The sequence below is a fragment of the Hordeum vulgare genome, chromosome 3H (assembly GCF_904849725.1).
Source record: "Hordeum vulgare subsp. vulgare chromosome 3H, MorexV3_pseudomolecules_assembly, whole genome shotgun sequence".
NCBI lineage: Eukaryota > Viridiplantae > Streptophyta > Magnoliopsida > Poales > Poaceae > Hordeum > Hordeum vulgare.
In genome coordinates this window covers 266,325,716-266,347,449 of record NC_058520.1, presented here as the reverse complement: position 1 = coordinate 266,347,449, position 21,734 = coordinate 266,325,716, and the positions used below count along the sequence as shown (strand labels likewise).

The 21,734-nt window shown below is 45.5% G+C and overlaps 1 protein-coding gene across 1 annotated transcript; it reads left to right on the top strand.

Moving 5' to 3' along the window:
* The first annotated feature begins 1,145 nt into the window (after window positions 1-1,145).
* On the top strand, window positions 1,146-7,671 carry LOC123443643 (GTP-binding protein SAR1A-like). Its single transcript, XM_045120117.1, has 3 exons — window positions 1,146-1,543; window positions 1,632-1,763; window positions 7,121-7,671. The coding sequence occupies exons 1-3, from the start codon at window positions 1,415-1,417 to the stop codon at window positions 7,439-7,441; spliced, it is 582 nt and encodes a 193-aa protein (XP_044976052.1). The 5' UTR covers window positions 1,146-1,414; the 3' UTR covers window positions 7,442-7,671.
* Window positions 7,672-21,734: the final 14,063 nt, after the last annotated feature.

Here is a 21,734-nt window from a genome sequence, read left to right as displayed (position 1 = left end):
TGATCTCTAGCCTTCCCAAGTTGCTTTCCATCCAATCAATCTCTTTTATCCATGCCAAATTTGTGAGAGAGTGATTGAGTATTGAGGAGACTATCTTTTGAAGCACAAGAGCAAGGAATTCATCGTTCTACCACATCTATTATCTTTTGGAGGGTGGTGCCTCTTAGATTGGTTAGGTGTCGCTTGAGAGCCTCCTACTCCGTGTTGTGGAGTTGAACCAATAAGTTTGTAAGGGCAAAGAGATCACCTACTTCATGAAGATCTATTTCGATTAAGGCTAGTCATGTGTGGACGTAAGCCATGTTGGAATAGACAAGGTCGCTTCTTCATGGATCCCTTGTGGGTGGAGCCCTTCGTGGACTATCGGAGTCGTTACCCTTTGTTGGTTAAAGTCTCCACTAACGTAGACGTACGATAGCACCACCTATCAGAACCACGCAAAAAATCGCCGTGTCAACCTTTGCATTTGATCTTCCTATCCCTACCCTCTACTTACATTTGCATGTCATTACTTTCTGATGTAATATTCTTAGACTTGCATGCGTAGGGTGTGCTTGACTTGCTACAACTCCTAAAAGTGGCCCAAAATCAAAATTGGAAAACTCTAAGTTTTTGTTTGGTGAAGTAGTCTATTCTCCCCCTCTGAACATACATCAGATCCTACAGTAACACAAAATCAAACCGCAAAAAACCCATCAAATAACTGCATTATAAATAAACGTAAAACTCACTCCATCGTCTTCCTCACCGGCCAAAATAAGTACTACGTCAATTTCAAAATATAAGGGTTATTAATTTTTTGGAAAGTCATTTTTTTAATCTTGATTAAGTTGAGAGTCGAAAAATATCGAAATCCACAATATTACATAAAAATATGGATCTAATAACACCAATATGATATTATAATTTTTGGTATATTTCTTTTTAAATTTAATAAAAGTTAAAAAGGTTTGACTTTTCAAAAAAGTAATACACCCGTATATTTTAAAATATAAAATGAATAAATAAATTTAAAAATCTCAGCAGATTCAATGGCGCAGCAAAGAGGGCCCAACCTTCTACTCCTTCCTTCTAGTAGGTGAGAGAAGAGAAGTTGATCGGAATTAGGAGAAAGCCGGCCACACGTGCAGTACGCATGGTGGCGCCCACCTTACCTCGCCACGCCCCTTGAATTCTCACGCTGAGGCCGAGCAGTTAATGTCTTAATCAACCACAGCCAATCAAAGAATAGGCAGGCAGCAAAAGAGAGAGATTCAGATCCATCCTCGCCTCCCTCTGTCCTTCGCCGGTTTCTTCTCCCAGATCCACCCGGCGATCTCTGTCGCCGCCATCGCCACGATCGGCGCCAGAAAACCCAGCCCAGTGGAAGAGGTGTTCGAGTAGGAGAAGGTCTGCGGCGGGCGACGCTGACAAGATGTTCCTTTGGGACTGGTTCTACGGGGTGCTGGCCTCGCTCGGCCTGTGGCAGAAAGAGGCCAAGATCCTCTTCCTCGGCCTCGACAACGCCGGCAAGACCACTCTCCTCCACATGCTCAAGGACGAGGTACGTACTCTGCCCGGGATCTCACTCCCTGAATCTGATCCGATCTGCTAGATCTGATCCGTGCTTCTGTGTTTGTGAATGGACGTAGCGGCTGGTGCAGCACCAGCCGACGCAGCACCCCACGTCGGAGGAGCTCAGCATCGGCAAGATCAAGTTCAAAGCCTTCGATCTCGGCGGTCACCAGATCGCTCGACGGGTCTGGAAAGACTACTACGCAAGGGTTAGCGTCAATCTCTTCTAGTATATATCTGTATTATTACGTTGCCTTTGCCTAATTAACAGTCAGATCTGTCTGGGGGTATGATTCCTTCTCGTCATTTGTATCCTATGCGTTTAATTGAAAGAGCAACTGTTGTTACTTAAGGTTGTCCTTTGAAATACGTAGTACTCAAGGAACGTTCTGTTCGAAAACACTGAATTGCTGAAATGACAATTCCCAACCATTCTAGTACTGCACGTAACAATTTTGAACTCAGAAGGACTGGTACACACATCCCACACAATTATCCATGCTAAGCAAAAAGCATTACCTTTCATGTATGTATGTTAGCGAGAGGGGCGTTTTGGTGCCCAGGCTCAGACACACATGGTGTCCTGTCTGTTGCATCTGCTGTTGGATTCGGGAAATGATATCTGAGGTGACGGGAATGTTGCGTGAGAACGTCCGTCTGCTATTGCGTAGCGTGGGCGGCTGTTTAGAGTTTAGATGGATGGTTCTGTCTACTTGTGGATTCTGGTATATGGAACAGAAACATGTTGATCCACCTCAGCCATGGCCTAGACTATCGGTACATGATGTTTGTGGTGTGGGTTGATGCTAGCGGCATAAACATCTTGGAAGTCAAAGAAGCACACGAGTGGCCGAACACGATGAAAAGTATAATGTGACTACATTGAACAAATTATGAGTCTGAATAGAATCAAGCACTCCAGAGATTGTATAGAGGCTGTGTCAATTAATTCTGTATAGAGGCTGCGTCAATTAATGGGAGGCAGTAAAAAATGTGTACATATGATTTTGTCATATCAGATGCCTATGTTGTCTCAACATAGCCGGTCCCAACCCCGGGTAAAGGAGGAGGGTTGTGATAGGCTTGGCGAGCCAACGTCAAATTTGTTACAGAATATGTGGATTGCAGTAGCCCTTTCCATTAGTTTGGACTTTTGATTGCGTTGGCTAGTGCAAGAAGCTTAACATGGTATCGGAGCTTTTTTTTCGAACCGGGCTCCTCCCCTTTCCATTATATAGCATAATGGAAATACAATGTCTTTTCTCCGAACCAGAAACAGAGAAAGGGAAAGGAAAGAAGCGAGTTTGGGACAATATCAGGAAACCCACAGGAACACAGACTATGGGGCGAAAACCTGAAGTATCATCCAAAACCGCCCAGAACAAAAGATACTAAACACACATAGTACCACAAAAGACCCTAACAGTCCAACACAACCCAACAACAAGTATTAACAGACCTCTCTGGGTCAACAGGCAGACATAAGCAAGCCAATAGAACATCTTAACTCCCATCTCTGCTCTTAACCAGCAGTACCAGCATTACCAGATCACCATTCCTCCCACCTGTCTCCTTCATCAGCATGCTCACTTGATTCTGGCATTGGTGGCCCGCACAGCAGCAACATTTGCGACGCATTCTCATTCAGCATCTCTGTGCCCTTCTTGGTTACATGGTATCGGAGCTAAGGTCTTGAGTTCAAGTCCTGGCTTTCGCAATTCATTAAAAATTGTTGGTAGCCCCCTTTGTGTTCATGTAGAGGCCTTTTGAGTCATACGTGAGTTTCGCGCGCCGTCGCTCTCTTCCGGTTGCATGTGTTGACTTGTTTTTCCCCGTCACACGTGAGAGGGGGTGTTACAGAATATGTGGATTGCACTAGCCCTTTCCATTAGTTCGGACTTTTGGTTGCGTTGGCTAGTGCATGAAGCTTTACAAAACTCAGCCACTCTTATGGAGATGAAATCCAAAAGATTTTCGTTGGGGCGTAACTCTCTGTTGGGTGCACCGAGAGAATACTTGTTGCCCTCTCTGTTGTCCACGTCATAGAAAAGGATCACGTGAAGGCCCATTGCCCACATCACCAGCAAGGTGGATCTGATTCCATCACACCTTTACTCTCAAAGAGAGTAAGAGTTGCCGCAACATCGGTGGTGGCCGGCGATGGCAACGCGACGACCTCCAAATCCATCACACAGGGGAAGCGGGAACACTGAGGTCATCATTGGACCAGCCTGCTGGGCCCTGTGGTCGAGGGACCCCCTCCTACGCTCTGTAGTCACCGTCTGAGATCGAAGGAATAGCCTGGATCGGAGAATGGGGTGGATGTGTTGGTGGCTGTTTGGGCTATCAATAGGCGTGGTAGGACCGTAGGACACGGCTTGGGATGCTAGGTGGGCCGTCTCTTGGTCGAATGCACTCGATGTCTCGTAACGATACCTTACTAGATATAAATGCTGGGCCAATTTTATTTTCAGTGACCATACGGAAGAGATACAACTAGTAATACAACACACGTCGCTAATCTCGAGAAGACTCAAGGCCTTGATTTCGAGAGCATCTGAACCTGGGTAACGAATTTTCGTATGCTAGAGGCTTTAGTACAGTTGAGCTATTCTCATGTTCTATGTGCAATACTCTTCTCTTTGTGTGTTGCATTTGCATTTCCTTCTCATGTTACTTCTGCTACTCTCCCTCTGTATCAAAATATAAGACATTTTTTTGACAGTCATAGTGTAAAAAATGACTGATAGTTTGATATAGAGGGAGTACTTTCTTAGTTTTAAGGTTGCCTTGCTAAAATTCTATGTGCACTTGGTGGCAGTGGCGGACCCAGGAATAAAATGAAGGGTGTGCACATTTAAAAAAAATTACTACCTAATCCAAGTGTCATAAAAAATGTTGCAAAACTGGCAAGTCTCGTTACCTCGAGTGCATCATATATTTCATTCTACCAAATTGGAATACTGGACTACCTGACTGCACAATGCCAAAATTGCACTGACGACTTCCTATAGGTGATATTGTTCTTACTCCCCCTGTTCCAGAATGTAGTGCATATAAATTCTGTAAGAAGTCAAACTTGACAAACTTTGACCTAGTTTATAGTAGAAAAAAGTATATACATTTAGAATACCAAATACATATTATTATATGGGGAGAGTGATCTGCGCCGGCGTGCCGGTCGAAACTTTCAGCCGGCCGCGCGATCCACCAACCGCCGCGCGTCCGCACCGTTGGATCTGCATGCAACATTTTCCCCCCTATGCAGCAAAATTTTGATGCGATGCAGCAATTTTTTCAACGGTTGCAACAAAAAAAAATTTGTAGCAAAAAAATATCTACGTGATCGTAGCAAAAAAACGAAGCTGATGGTGCATGGTAGCAAAAGTCAAACGCCAGTTGTAACAAATATTTACGTGACGTGTATGCAACTTTTTTAGTGAACGGTTGCAGCAAAACATGATGCCGGTTGTAGCAAAAATTAACACGGGTGTAGCAAAAGTAAAAAAACATCGAATGTAACGAAAAATCCGACGAACTGGAGTTGCAACCAAACGTATATGCAGCTTTTTTACTAAGACAAAATGTAGTAAAAAAATGCTTGCAGCAAAAATGACGCTGGTTGCAACAAATTTAGACGAAAAATGTTGCATCCACTGACCAGCGAAGCGCGCGGGTGGGAAAAATGTTGCATGGGCCCGCGCGCGCGAGGGGGCGACCGGCGCGTCGGTTCGGCCGGTGCGCCGTATGGAAACGATTCCCTTATTATATACATCAGAAAAGTGTTTTCATATTATATATATTTCAAAATTTGTAAAGTTTGACTTTCCAGAAAATCTATATGCACTACATTATGGAACGGAGGGAGTACTTCTTAGCACTGTTCTTACTCCCTCCTTTCCGGTTTATATGGCTCATCTCCAAAATTTCACATTTCCATTATAGTAGGCTCATTTTGAGTCTAGTTGAGTTAAAGTGCTTTGAGTCTCACACCATATTTAATTCATAGAGATAAGGGAAAGCAAATTAGTGGTCATGCATGCATCTTTTTCTACATGCATCATGCAAGTCCAATGAAAGGGAGGATGCTACATTTATTGCCTTGAAAATTAAGTCCAATGAAAGGGAGGATGCTACATTTATTGCCTTGAAAATTGAATATGTGAGAAACATTTTATTGGCTAGTTAGAACTAGTGTCATCCACTCACAATTCACCTTGATTGATGAGATTTCAGATTTGAGCCCTGTAAACCGGAAAGGAGGGAGTACTTCTTAGCCACTACAGTCTACAGATGAACTATTTCACAATGCTAAAATTGAACTGAGCCATTGACCACTTGACTACAGAATGCCAAAAGCACAAAATTGCACTGGCCACTACTGCCGCTACACAATGCCAAAATCTGCAATGTTCTTAGCCACAGATGAACCATTTTGAGGGATTCTGCAATCTGCAATGTGTCCAATCTCCGAAATCTGCATCATGAATTCATGTGAGGGAGTGACCGATGGATCAGGCCGGATGGGCAGTGGCAGTGGGGATGGGAGGAGGGAGGCAGTACTAGTCTAGCTCCTTCGGCGTGGCGATGACCGTCAGAATGGTAGGGGGGGCTGGAGGCGGTAGCAGGAACTCCTCCAGAGCAGCAGCCGCCCGGGTCCGGCGTGTGCTTGCTCGTGGAAGGAGATCCAGCAGAGCTGTACGCAGCACTCCTTCGAAGGGGAGCAGAGCGGCGGTTGGTTGGCTACAGTCGAGCGGATGGGGATGGGAGGTCGCTGCAGGGTGCGTGGGTTGTGGCAGCGCTTTGTGTCTCTCAATCGGTTGCTCGGGACTAAAGAGAAGGTTGGCTGGGCGGCTGGGCGCCAGTTCGATCTGGGCCAAAAAAATAAATTCGCAAATTTCTGGGTTTGCTACGGCACACCCCCTGGGCATGCCATTGCTTGGTGGTATGTGATAGAATCATCTATGCTTTCTATAATCAATTCGTTATGCCCCATTTGAGAAGTGAGAATTCTACAGAAATCATCGATGAATTATAGTCGCAGTTTTCTGCAAACTTCATGTGTTACTCCTGCATTTTGACCATGCTCCCGGTAGTGCATCCTAGGATTTTCACCAGGCAATACGAATTCATCAGACAACACGTACACCTTTGCGTGGAGTAGGTAGTTCTGTGTTGTTGTTCTCCACGGTGCAACAGTTTGGTAGCTGTCATAGTGGTATTTAGATTATTTGGTTATCACAATGTGTGGTTTAAGCTCCCAAGTTCCTTACTTTAATATGAGCTCAGCTGCTCTTATTGGATAGTGGACTGACTATTTATTGGACTATCCTCATTGGTGTTTATCACCATATTTCATTCCGCTTACAGTTGTAGCAAGACATTATTCTGTGTGGACATTTATGGTCAATTTGCTGTTTCCATCTGCGGCTTTATGCTAACTTATTTTGGTGCTCTTGCATTGTTGGATATGCATGTTCCTTCTACCGAATAGCTCCGTCATTATTCATGTGACGAGAGAGGACACTTCTTCATGTTCTTGCTAACTTTGTTTTTGTCCCAACAGGTTGATGCTGTAGTATACTTGGTTGATGCATATGACAAAGAGCGCTTTACTGAATCGAAAAAGGAGCTTGATGCTCTCCTTTCTGATGATTCCTTGGCAAATGTCCCATTTCTCATCCTTGGCAATAAGATTGACATCCCATATGCAGCCTCTGAAGAAGAGCTGCGATATCACCTAGGCCTTAGCAACTTCACAACTGGGAAGGGCAAGGTGAATCTTGTTGACTCCAATGTCCGGCCTCTTGAGGTGTTCATGTGCAGTGTTGTCCGCAAGATGGGCTATGGTGATGGGTTTAAGTGGGTCTCGCAGTACATCAAGTAGGGCTCGTGTTGTTCTCAGACGTCAAATTTTCTTGTCATCGCTTGGCTGTCAGCTACAGCAATGATATCATGATGGTATCAGAGGGTATGAAGAGAAGCAATCTTAACATTGGTTGCCGTGCTGAATCTTCAAACCATTTGTTATTTTGAGCTCCTCCTAAATTGTTTTGCTTTTCCATAGGACTTCGCCAAGGACTTTGATTATGGATTATAAGATTATTTCTTAAATGATGTTCGTGGCTTGTTTGCTTTCTGACAAGGAATTCCATTCCAGCACACATTCTCTGCAGCTGAACATTCCACTACAAATCTTAATTCAGAGTTTTCTTTTTACCGTGATAAACAGTTTTATGGCAAATTATGTTCTTGGCGATGAGCATGGTTAATCTATCTCAGTTCATTTTGTGTTAGAAAATTGTCTTGCTTAAAACTAAATTTACCATCATTGTGCCAACGTAAACTGCCATGAAAAATGTCAGTTTTTTGATGTTTCCGTAGAGTTAAAAGTAATTTCCATGCACATTTTTTTGCCAGATTGGCTCACTCACAGTAAACCGTTGATTTTGCTTTTCCATTACTTGTCTAAGGGTTTCGCTAGAGATTACCCCTGACGTACTGCTAGCTCCTTTTGTCGGCTTTCCACTCCATGGTGCCGGCGTCGAAGGCCCAAAGCATGCCCGGTTCATTCTCGTCACCGCTGCCCGAGTCCCACCTTGCCCCGCTCCCATTTCGTCACGATCGTCTGAGAGCATGGTTAATAGTACAGCCAGGTGCTGGCTGTATGATATTGATACGTCATCTATAACAAAGCTTGTAGCCGACAAATACAATAGGTAGATGTAAATAAGTATTACTTTATTGATACAAGGCCCATCATTCTTTTTCACAAAGTGTCTAGGAGCACGTGTTATAGCTGGCTGTTAGTTTGTAGTCCGCTTTTCTTCTCTCTCCTCTTCTTTCTCTTTCAATTCAGCACAATTATATTATTTTAAGTCTTAGAGCCTGCCTACATCATCCTATTCTACTTGCTCTGAGTCTCACGGCATCCCATTGCCTGAATGAGACTGCTCGTTACCAATCCCGATGAGTGTCCCGCCGGCACCCAACCCAAGGCCCAGCTAGTACTCATTGCCCAAAATCATCAAGCCGAATAACTACTATGGATTAGAGCAACTTAAACTGTCTGGAGCATGTCCATTTTGGTAGAAACGGAGTAGAGCAACTCAAACTGTCTGGGGCCTGTCCATTTGGGTAGAAACGGATAGAAAAATCGCTTAACCAGACAACATGTGTTTTTGTCTGCGCGTGATTCATTTTAGACCCAAATTTGGGTTGCGTGGACACGTATTGGATGCGCGCAACACCCATTCGTGTCCTTCGCCTGCGTTTGTGTCGTCGTGGACACGTAACACCTGTCCTTGTCCTTCGCCTAGATCATGTCACATTGGCCATTCTTCATTCCGGCTTCCTTCCATTGACAACCAACACACCTGACCAACCTATCTGTCGTCGGCTGCCTCCGCTCTAACCTCGCCCAACAGCATGCCACCCCCCGATCGACCGTGCTCGAGTGCACTTGGTGGACTGACCGTCGCATCACCCCGACGTCGATGCAGCCACACCCTCGCATCCCCTACCAATAGCAGGTAAGCACGACTACCTCGATCATCAAACACCGTTCATGTTTGCCATCGTGCCTCCAGGCCCGTTCCCTGGTCTCACACAGGCGCGAGGCTCTTCACCAGCCGACTTCTTTCAGGGCGCCCTGTGACACCTTCGGTTTAATCGTACGCTAATTATACACGCAAATGCGTACGATCAATCCCAAGGACTCACGGGAAGATATCACAACACAACTCTAGACACAAATAAAACAACATCAGCTTCATATTACAAGCCAGGGGCCTCGAGGGCTAGAATACGGAAGCTCGATAAACACACGAATCAACGGAAGCAACAATATCTGAGTACAGACATAAAACATGGGGTGCCTTAGAGAAGGCTAGCACAAAAGATACAACGATCGAACGAGGCTTGGCCTCCTGCCTGGGAACCTCCTAAACTACTCCTATCTTCAGCGGTCTCCAAGAAGAAGACACCATCGGGGCGGCAGGCGTCGGCAAGAAACTCCACTCCTGGGCTCCATCAACTGGTCGCAGCAACGAATCAAGGGGACAAAGGGGGAGCAAAGCAACGGTGAGTACTCATCCAAAGTACTCGCAAGTCTTACAGCAGGACTATTCTAAGTATGCATCAGTATCAAAGAAGGGGGTTTATATGTGGAGTGACTGCAGCAATGCGAGAATAGAGAGAGAAGGCCTAGTCCTATCGAAGACTAGCATCTTCAGGGTCTTGCAGCAATAGACGAGAGTAGAACAAGGTAACACAATAATAGTCATATTGTTGCAGCATATTAAAGTGAGGTCACGCCCAGAGATCCTCCCTCGACTCCCTGCGAGGAAGCAATCCCGAGGCAACTAAATCCAGTTAAGTAACAATTCTAGTTGTATAAGATCAGGGCACAACTCCAAGTCGTCCTGTAACCGTGGACACGGCTATTCGAATAGTTAATTTTCATCCCTGCACGGGTGCACCACATGTCCCGTCACACTCGATAACACTTTGACCGGACATATTTTTCTGGGTCCTGCCCGACCTCGGAATATCGACACGTCGTAGCCCCACCTAAGACTAATCAGAGAGGCGAGCCCGCCGGTCTAAATCCTAAGCGCAAAGGGTTCATGGGCCCAGTTCCCCTCCGCGCTCCTGCACGATGCGAGGGCGGCCGACGTCAGTCCTAGCATCCCTTAATCACAAGCGCGATGCATATCGGGACCACTCGGGCACGCGCCACTACGTTGCTGACATCTGAAAAGCTTCGGCTGATACCGCGACGCCGAGTACCCATAATTCTTCCCGCGTAGCCAATTAGTGCGAAAAGGTCTCCGACCAACCCAGATCAAACACCCAAATCCATTAACATTTTAATTAGGCCATTGGCACAGTCTCGCGGGAATCCACTAATCTTACAACTAAACACCAATGATCCCAGTAACATGGTCGAGTAACTGTGTTGTTGTAACATCGGGGGGACTCCGAGGTATCACCCTCATTGGATACCGAACGATGTATCCGTCAAGGTGGGTTTAGAGGAATCACGCTCGGGGGTCCCACACTTGAGGGGTTGCACGACAGAGGCATCGTCGGGAATAGTGAAAGAGGAATCACCCTCGATAACCACGACCGACTAGCTATACTACGGAGATATCATCAGGAGTACTTAGCGAGGTATCACCCTCGGTACCCGATAGTATCTGTGTAGCGTCGTACTACTAAGGGGGGTGTATGTGATGTGTCGGGTCTAGCTCGTCGATCAAGGATCGAGATTTGAAATCAAGCGGGGCAACTGGACTACGAGGTCACAAGGGATGACTTCTCCACCTATACTAAGCAGGTTAAAAGTACAAGACTCAAAGTAACAGTTCATAAGAAATAGGCTATGCATCAGATATAGGAGCTATCTACAACAGTAGCAAAATACTAATGCAAGCAATAGGGAGAAAGACATAGGCGGTATAGGAATGATCAAGGGGGATATGCTTGCCTTGCTGCTCTGCGGCAAAGGACTGATCGACAGGGTCGTAGATGTACCCGGCAGCAGCGTCAGTCTCGGGGTCTACCGGTAAGAAGAGGGGGAAGAAACTATAAATAATAGCAACGGTGCAACACAATGCATGACATGGCAAGAATGCAGGCTAGACATGAGCTAACGCAGCAACATCCGTCATAGACGGGTTGGAAGAATATCTGACGATATTATCCGGGTCTCGGGCTACTACGGACAAATGAAAAACGATGGAAATGTTCCATGTTTGCTATGCTAGGGACGCGTGATAGAAGAATAGACCGTGTATCCGAGTTCGTCTCGTTCTGCTGATCAATTTTCATGTTGAAAATATTTTGATCTCACTTACGGATTATTTAATATTAATTTGTAAAGTTTCATTAATTAATTAGGAATTAAAAAACAGATTTAATTAAATTGATTAAATGCAATCATGACATCAACATGATGTCATACTGACATCAACAGTTGACTGGTCAACTGACGAGTGGGTCCCATGCGTCATAGGTACAAGTTTTTAATTAAGATTAAATAGTAATTAATCAGATTAATTTAGTGGGGGACCCACGTGTCATACTCTAATTATTATAATTACCCAATTAATTAATTAAATAATATATCTATTTATTTATTTAATAAAAACATTATTTTTATTTTTATATTTTCATTTTCACTTTTCTTTAAAAGAGGTTGTGGGGCCTCCCTGTCAAAGACAGCGGGGTGAGTTGGCCCCACCGGTAAGTGGCTTAGGCCACATACACATTTTTCTACATACACGTATTCTTCATATACCTACATACATAAATATATACATCGTGCATCTCATACATACAAAATACGTACGACATTTATACATACATACATACGCAAATACATCGTTTATTTTTATTTCTTTCTAAGACTCTCTCTCCAACCTCTTTGTTTAACAGAGAACTCAACATCATAGAGAGAGAGATATCTCCAAGATCACCTACGCGAACCTAACGGCGTCAGATCGGAACATCGTTTGCCGGAACGGAACCGGGACGAACCAGGACGGCGCGAGGAAGGAGATGGTGGGAGGAGCCCGAGGAGGGGCTCACCGACGTTGACGAGAGGGCCCGGTGAAGCCAGAGTTCTCGGGAGGCGGATGTGATGGCGAGGAGGAGGACGAGGCGGTGCCGGTGGTGACGGTCCCCGAAGAGGTCGCCGAGAGGGGCCCCGGTGGGGAGGCCCCCCCGGAGTTGGAGCCGCCGAGAGGGGCTCCGACCGGCGCGGGGGGCCGACGGGAGTCGAGGTTCCGGGGGTGGGGCTTCGACCGACGGGGAAGGTGCTCGGTCCCGGAGGGAAGATTTGGGCCGACGGGGGGGGGGGGGGGGTCTGGAGGGAGAGGATCCGAGGGGAGGAGGGGTGCTCGTGGGGGAGGGGCTCGGTCGTGAGGTGTTCCTCTCGTGGGGGGGGGGCTGCGTCGGTGGGAAGTGGGGGGGGGGCAGGGGATCAGGCCAGGGGATCCGAGGTGGGAGGTGGGTTGCGAGAGAGTTAGGTGGGGAGGGAACCGGTCTCTCGTGGGGTAGGTGGAGGCGAGCGGGTTGGGTGGGGGTTACCGAGAGGTGAGGATCGAGCGCTTGGGCTCGGGAGCGGGGCTGGTGCGAGCGCCCCGGGGGGGGGTAGGTGTGAGGGGCCCCCCTCGAGGGGGTTGGTGGGAGGCGAGGCCAGGGAGCCTTTGGCGGCGGCGGGGAGCTGGGATGGGGTGGGTTTCGACTAGGGTTTGCCCCTCCTCGGGCTTTATACCCACGGAGGGGTGGGCCGAATTAGGGCCTGGTAGGCCCAATTCGGCCAGGGGGGTTCTTTTCCTTTTTTAAAAATACTTTCTTTTTATTATTAATTCTAATTCTTTTTATTATTCAATTCTATTTACTTTCTTTTATAATTTATAATTTATACTTTTAATTCTTTCTTTTATTTATTTATTTTCATTTACTATATTTTATTTACTTAATTTGTTTAAAGCTCCTTTCTTAAATATATTGGGATTATCAATGATTCCAAAAGTGCCCGATTTAATATTATAATCCGCTAGGGAATCTTTATAACTCCCGTGACATTTTTATCTCAACAACCGAATTCTTTTCTCGTTCGACTTTAATTTTAGTTTCGAATTTTGATTCGGTTTCAACTAACACGAGAACATTGATATAATCCACGATGACGTGGCATCATTAGCGCGGGATCATTGTCGCTTAATTACAATCACCACTGTAGCAAAAGTCAAGGATGTCACAATTCTCCCCTAACAAGAATTCTCGTCCCGAGAATTAAGAGGTAGAAGGAAAGAGCCCGGGGTATTCATCACGAAGATGATCCTCGCGTTCCCAAGTGGCTTCATCTTCAGAATGATTTGACCACTGCACCTTAAGGAACTTGGTGACTTTGCGACGAGTTTTACGCCCAGCTTGGTCGAGAATGCGGACCGGATGCTCTTTATAAGAGAGGTCTTGTTGCAGCTCAAGCATACCATGATCCACTGCTCGAATAGGATCCTTGAAGCAGCGACGGAGCTGAGAAACATGGAAGACATCGTGAACCTGAGAAAGGTTCGACGACAGTTCCAATTGATAAGCCACTCTCCCATGCCTTTCGAGAACAGTGAAAGGAGCAATATAGCGAGGAGCTAACTTGCCCTTGATTACAAAACGGTATGCGCCTCTCATTGATGTGACACGAAGATATGCCTTTTCGACAGGTTGATAGACCACATCCTAATGATGTCGGTCATACTGACTTTTCTGATGGAACTGAGTCGACTTCAGATTCTCACGAATGATGCGGACTTGATCTTCAGTATGTTGGATAATATCCAGACCGAAGAGTGATCATTCCATTGGACGGTGGCTCGGGAATTCCATACGAAGCCAACTGCAAAGGATAATTCGGAGCCAAAAGATGTACAGGAGAGTCAGGTTTCAATCGTGTGGAACTTTGGGTTATGGGTCCACCATGTGGGACGAGAGTAGGCACAGGGGTGACATATTATACGGTCTTGGTAACAAGACATGTCAGAGGATAGCCCGTCCGTTATGTTGGAACAACATCGGTACCAAGGGTGGGGGACGAATAGAACCATTTACCTGCTCGTTGAAACGAGGCGGACCAAAAGGCAAAGTTCTTGTCCACCGGCGGCTACTGGAATGTTATCCACAATAGCAACAGGGTCTTATTGACAGAGTTGTATACCGAGATTTTTACCTAAGCAGGGAGTTAACACTGCTTAGATAAGTAATGCCACAAGAAAGGTCAAACAGACCAATAGGAAGGAAAAATGTGTCCACACACACAAGTATTAAAGTATACCATTCCCGAGGAAAACATAGAGTATGGTATACCTGATAGGTCATCCAATACACAACCATTTTGATAAAGAGGCAAGAAGAATCATGATTTTTACCCATACCATACGGGTTGGATAATTGATCAGGAACAATTTAACATTGCGCTTCCAATGTCCCTATTGAAATCTAAAGTACCACGTCCGTGCTTCGAGGTAGCATCGACATGGTCATCAGACAAAGGTTGGATTTGGCTACACAAGGATCCATAAAAAACAACTTATAAAATAAGCCATTTAGTTTCCGCATGGTAGAATGTCTAACCTTAAGTATGGAAGAATTTATAACAATAGGTCCTTCGGCCCGGTGTGCGAGACAAGACATCACCGTACCAGATTACATAAGACCAAAGTTATAATTATTGGAAAATGTTTCAACCATCGTATCTGCCCGAGATTCAGATCCGATTGGTGTCAGGATACCTCAGACTCAAAATGCGTGAGAAGAAAATGAAGCTGCAAGATTCTCATGATATGAGCTACACAAGCAATTCTTGAATCCTGAGTTCAACTGTAAGACATATGAACACAATGTCAAGACATTCGTGCCCACCTAGAATTCTTACCTCAAAATGCAACTGAGTCCTCATTTGGAAACCATCATCGAGGACAACAAGGTTCCATTTGTAAATCTGGATTAACGCTTATGAATGAACTTATTTTCCCTTGATCAAACCAGTCAGTGGCTTGGCGTGCTAAGAGAAGCTATATGAAGTGAAGATAACAACTCTTCATATATAACACTTGCACATGCATGAATGATTTGGTATTTCCTGAAAGGAAGCGAAACAAAAATTTCACATATTCACGGCGGAAAGAGTGCACGTGAACTTTGGGAAATACACTTCTTCTACCCAACATATTCTTCATGAGTTAGGTACAAAGATAGTGCTTTCAAAAGCTTCATCACGTACCATGGAGAACTTGAGGGTGCGGCCGATGGGCTCAACAACAATCCCTCAAGATTTTGACAGAGACGAATTTTCAAAATTTATAATATCAAGGAGATAGCACTTGTCAAGTGAAATGGTATAATGTCGCATGCTCAAGGGATCAACAACAATTAAACATTGGTCAAAGGGGTGCACTCGGAACACGAACGGAGTAGCACAACCAATGTCAAAAATGATGAGTCAACACCCAACACACTTAAGAATGAAACAATCCGTTGTTAACTTGAAGGCAATAGGGTTGCGAGAAGTTTTGGAATCACACATGAGAGTTCAGTTGTTGGTAGTCCGGTTTGAAACAACACGGGACCAAGAATGAATGGTGATGGCGAGAAGTATTGCTATATCAAGAATTCTTAAGAGTTGCAATGATTCTCACAACATTCTTGATAGAAAAGATAGTAATACTCCAAGGTAGAAGATAATCATAAGCTGGATAGTGAGGAACACACAGGACAACACTAAACATGAACAAGTTTGTGTTGGAGAGAAGGCAAACAAGGATGTCGATGATAATGCAAACCATCAAGGGTGCAAGGATGGTATTTCTCATCATGCATTCGATTGATACCCTGCAAGAGCTCATAATGCTGATGATTATCACGACACATTTGTCGAGAAGCTTCATGAAGATGTAATCGTCAGCGACGACAACAAGCAAGGGAATGATGAAGCAAGAGGTTGTCGGAATCACATATAAGACTCCTAGCTCAGAATTGAGATTGCCTTTCAAAACAACCAATATGATGTAGAAAGCTCGATGTAACTTAGTGCACTGTTGGAATCTTGTTCCAGGGATGAAGGACGTATTTAGCAGGGTCAAGCTTTAGCATTGCAATGATGTTGTAGCTTAACAGTTTGGAATGACATGACCGAGTACAAACTCATAAACAAGGAAGATTACTAAAAACTTTTTGAATTGCAATGCATACTCGATTCAGTTATCGATGTACTCGCGTGTCCAACAACTTAAACACGAGGCAACTGGAAATAAGGAAAATTATCATAGTTGATGAGGAGCTCACAAGAAGTTTCATAGCTCCGCGATATCCTCGAGCTACAAGGAATAATATTCGGAGGTAGATCAACTTTAAGGTTTGGACCGGTGTGTTGATCTGAAGAAGACAAGTACTTTAACTCGTCTGAGAATGAAACCAAGGCAGGACAACATGGTCGGAACCATGATTGCAAAGGACAAGATCACATATACCAGATTTAAACCAGAGAATGAATGAGTATTGTTATGAGAAATTTCTATGATAGGATCAATGCCGTTTCCATGGGCATGAACACAAAGTTCAAGATCGACTCCCACTTCATCAATGCATCACCTGCCATTTATTCCTCGCCTTTGATCAGGTTGTAGATTTGAAAGAACATTCGTCAAAACACTAGAAGAGTAAGAATCGTGAAAACTCTTCGGGTCATATTGATTTAGTAAGGCATAGGTTCACCCATAGGGGCATCTTAGGAACATATACCATACACTCCAAGAGTAATTAACACATGCTTGAAGGGCATGGCTGACCAAAGTATAGGATACAATTTATCAGATGGAGAAGACACAATTTACCAATGACATTATGTATGAGTGGAAAACTATCACAATTTTTTTTGAATGTAAAGGGACGCCGTCGGATAATAACTCAGAATGAGTCTGGCAATCCACAAATGATCGGATGTGAGTATCGGTACTCAATCAAAGGGAGATAGGATGCAATGCATCGGGTTATAGAACATCTGAAAAATATTGATACTTAGTTACCAAAGGAATTAAGATTTCCAGATTGGTGTGTCATAAACAGATGCTATGGTCAAATACCAGTAAGTTGAATGGACTTGGATGGACAACCAACCAAGTTGATTCGTCGAGAACCAGCTCTGTTCGAAAGGATGTCCGAGCCGGAAGGTAATTTATGAGTATCAACACATGGTTGTGTGCATTCATACAAAGGTTGAATCAATAAGATCACAGGAAATTCACAAAGGAATTTAATGAATGCGGCTAGACATATGGATTCAACCAGAACACAAGTAGGTGAGAAAGGTCAAAAGCAATAGGCTACTGAGGATCCCGAAAGGTCGAATAGCAGTTCGAAGAACTTTTGAAACCCATGACAATTGATGACAGACGGATCCCCGATAAGATAATTCATTGCATCTTGTAAAACAAGAGCAATTGGAAAAGAAAGTATGGACGACATTTGTATGTCGTCATCCATAGGGGTTGACGGAGGAAGGGAAAATTGCAAAAGCGATGATCACAGGTTCTCGAGGGAACATCAGAGATTTTCCTTGGAGTCTTCTGACGGATCAAGTCATTGTCTGGAATTGCGGGGCTCTCCGGGTAGATGTGATTACGAGAACCTAATGTTAGAGTTCGTAAAATCTTTGACCCGGAAGAGAAGAGAGAGTAGAGCCCAGAGTATAGGAAAGGAGTAAAAGATACTAATACCACCCAATTGAGATGTGGGCCCGTAAGCCACAACATCAGTGTTAGTAAAGTTTTTCAAACACTAGACTCAACTTCGGCCAAGGAGTTGGAAAGGGGGCTACCTACAGGCAGTCGGTTCTGATACCAACTTGCGACGCCCTCGGTTTAATCGTACGCTAATCATACACGCAAATGCGTACGATCAATCCCAAGGACTCACGAGAAGATATCACAACACAACTCTAGACACAAATAAAACAACATCATCTTCATACTACAAGCCAGGGGCCTCGAGGTCTAGAATACGGAAGCTCGATAAACACACGAGTCAGCGGAAGCAACAATATCTGAGTACAAACATAAAACATGGGGTGTCTTAGAGAAGGCTAGCACAAAAGATACAACGATCGAACGAGGCGAGGCCTCCTACCTAGGCGTCGGCAGGAAACTCCACTCCTGGGCTCCATTATCTGGTCGCAGCAACGGATTAAGGGGATAAAGGGGGAGCAAAGCAACGATGAGTGCTCATCCAAAGTACTCACAAGTCTTACATCAGCACTATTCTAAGTATGCATCAGTATCAAAGAAGGGGGTTTATATGTGGAGTGACTGCAGCAATGCGAGAATAGAGAGAGAAGGCCTAGTCCTATCGAAGACTAGCATCTTCAGGGTCTTGCAGCAATAGACGAGAGTAGAACAAGGTAACACAATAATAGTCATATTGTTGCAGCATATTAAAGTGAGGTCATGCCCAAAGATCCTCCACCGACTCCCTGAGAGGAAGCAATCCCGAGGCAACTAAATCCAGTTAAGTAACAATTGTAGTTGTATAAGATCAGGGCACAACTCCAAGTCGTCCTATAACCGTGGACACGGCTATTCGCATAGTTAATTTTCATCCCCGCAGGGGTGCACCACATGTCGCGTCACGCTCGATAACACTCTGGCCGGACATACTTTTCTGGGTCCTGCCCGGCCTTAGAATATCGACACGTCGCAGCCCCACCTAAGACTAATCAGAGAGGCGAGCCCGCCGGTCTAAATCCTAAGCGCAAAGGGTTCATGGGCCCAGTTCCCCTCCGCGCTCCTGCATGATGTGAGGGCGGCCGACGTCAGTCCTAGTATCCCTTAATCACAAGCGTGATGCATATCGGGACCACTCGGGCGCGCACCACTACGTTGCTGACATCTGAAAAGCTTCAGCTGATACCATGACGCCGAGTACCCATAATTCTTCCCATGTAGCCGGTTAGTGCGAAAAGGTCTCCGACCAACCCAGATCAAACACCCAAATCCATTAACATTTTAATTAGGCCATTGACACAGTCTCGCGGAAATCCACCCGCCTTACAACTAAACACCAATGATCCGAGTAACATGGTCGAGTAAGTGTGTGGTTGTAACATCGGGAGGAATCCGAGGTATCACCCTCATTGGATTCCGAACGATGTATCCTCAAGGTGGGTTTAGAGGAATCACCCTCGAGGGTCCCACACTTGAGGGGTTGCACGACAGAGGCATCGTCGGGAATGGTGAAAGAGGAATCACCCTCGATAACCATGACTGACTAGCTATACTACAGAGATATCAACAGGAGTACTTAGCGAGGTGTCACCCTCGGTATCCGATAGTATCTGTGTAGCTCGTACAACTAAGGGGGGTGTATGTGATGTGTCGGGTCTGGCTCGTCGATCAAAGATCGAGATTTGAAATCAAGCGGGGCAACTGGAGTACGGGGTCACAAGGGATGACTGCTCCACCTATACTAAGCAGGTTAAAAGTACATGACTGAAAGTAACAGTTCATGAAAAATAGGCTATGCATAAGATATAGGAGCTATCTACAACAGTAGCAAAATACTAATGCAAGCAATAGGAAGAAAGACATAGGCGATATAGGAATGATCAAGGGGGGTTTGCTTGCCTTGCTGCTCTGCGGCAAAGGACTGATCGGCAGGGTCGTAGATGTACCCGGCAGCAGCGTCAGTCTCGGGGTCTAGCTGTAAGAAGAGGGGGAAGAAACAATAAATAATAGCAACAGTGCAACACAATGCATGACATGGCAAGAATGCAGGCTAGACATGAGCTAACGCAGCAACATCCGTCATAGATGGGTCGGAAGATTATCTGACGACATTTTCCGGGTCTCGAGCTACTACCGGACAGATGGAAAACGATGGAAATGTTCCATGTTTGCTATGCTAGGGACGCGTGACACACGAATGGACCGTGTATCCGGGTTCGTCTCGTTCTGCTGATCAACTTTCATGTTAAAAATATGTTGATATGACTTAAGGATTATTTAATATTAATTTTTAAAGTTTTATTAATTAATTAGGAATTAAAAACAGATTTAATTAAATTTATTAAATGCAATCACGACATCAGCATGATGTCATGCTCACATCAACAGTTGACTGGTCAAGTGACCCATGGGTCCCATGCGTCATAGGTACAAGTTTTTAATTAAGATTAAATAGTAATTAATCAGATTAATTTAGTGGGGGACCCACGTGTCATACTCTAATTATTCTAATTACCCAATTAACTAATTAATTAATATATCTATTTATTTATTTAATAAAAACATTATTTTTATATTTATATTTCCATTTTCACTTTTCTTTAAAAGAGGTTGTGGGGCCTCCCTGTCATAGACAACGGGGTGAGTTGGCCCCACCGCTAAGTGGCTTAGGCCACATACACATTTTTCTACATACACGTATTCTTCATATACCTACACACATAAATACATACATCGTGCATCTCATGCATACAAAATACGTACGACATGTATACATACATACACAAATACATGGTTTATTTTTGTTTCTTTCTAAGACTCTCTCTCTCCAACCTCTCTGTTTAACACAAAACTCAACATCACAGAGAGAGAGAGAGATATCTCCAAGATCACCTACGCGAACCTAACGGCGTCGGATCGGAACGCCGTTTGCCGGAACGGAACCGGGACGGCGCGAGGAAGGAGATGTTGGGAGGATCCCGAGGAGGGGCTCACCGATGTTGAGGAGAGGGCCCGGTGAAGCCGGAGTTCTCGGGAGGCGGAGGTGATGGCGAGGAGGAGGACGAGGCGGTGCCGATGGTGACGGTCGCCGGAGAGGTCGCCGAGAGGGGCCCCGGTGGGGAGGTCCCCCCGGAGATGGTGCCGCCGAGAGGGGCTCCGGCCGACGCTGGGGGCCGACGGGAGACGAGGTTCCGGGGGTGCTTCGGCCGGCGGGGAAGGGGCTCGGTCCCGGAGGGAGGATCTGGGGCCGACGGGGGGGGGGGGGGGTCTGGAGGGAGAGGAGCCGAGGGAAGGAGGGGTGCTCGTGGGGGAGGGGCTCGATAGTGAGGTGTTCCTCTCGTGGGGGGGGGGCTGCGTCGGTGGGAAGTGGGGGGGGGGGGCAGGGGATCGGGCCAGGGGATCCGAGGTGGGAGGTGGGTTGTGAGAGAGTTAGGTGGGGAGGCGACCAAGAGAGCGGCCATTACCTACTCTGGCAAGACTACTTCTGTCCCCTAAACCGCTCTTGAGACACCACCTATTCTGATGCCATTTCTGGATGGTTAGACATGTGTTCAACCGTATGCGGGGGGGGGGGGGGAGGGGATGGGGGGTGGGGTGGCGTACGATAAGTTTTTCAAGTGCAAGGAGGATGCCCTCAAAAAGATTGGATTCTCATCCTATCAGAAATGCATTGCAACTATTTGGATGCTTGCATACAGAGTACCCGGTGATCTCATTGATGAGTATGTCTGTAATGACCAAGATGCGGTCCTTTCCGATCTGGGGGTCGAGGTCCCCGAATAGGAAAGAAGCGCATCTAAGCGTTTCGCAAGCAAGTAACATAGCACAAATAATAATAAAAGTAGACAATTCGGGATTCAACTGTCTTCTTATTAAAACTCAGAGTACAACACAGAT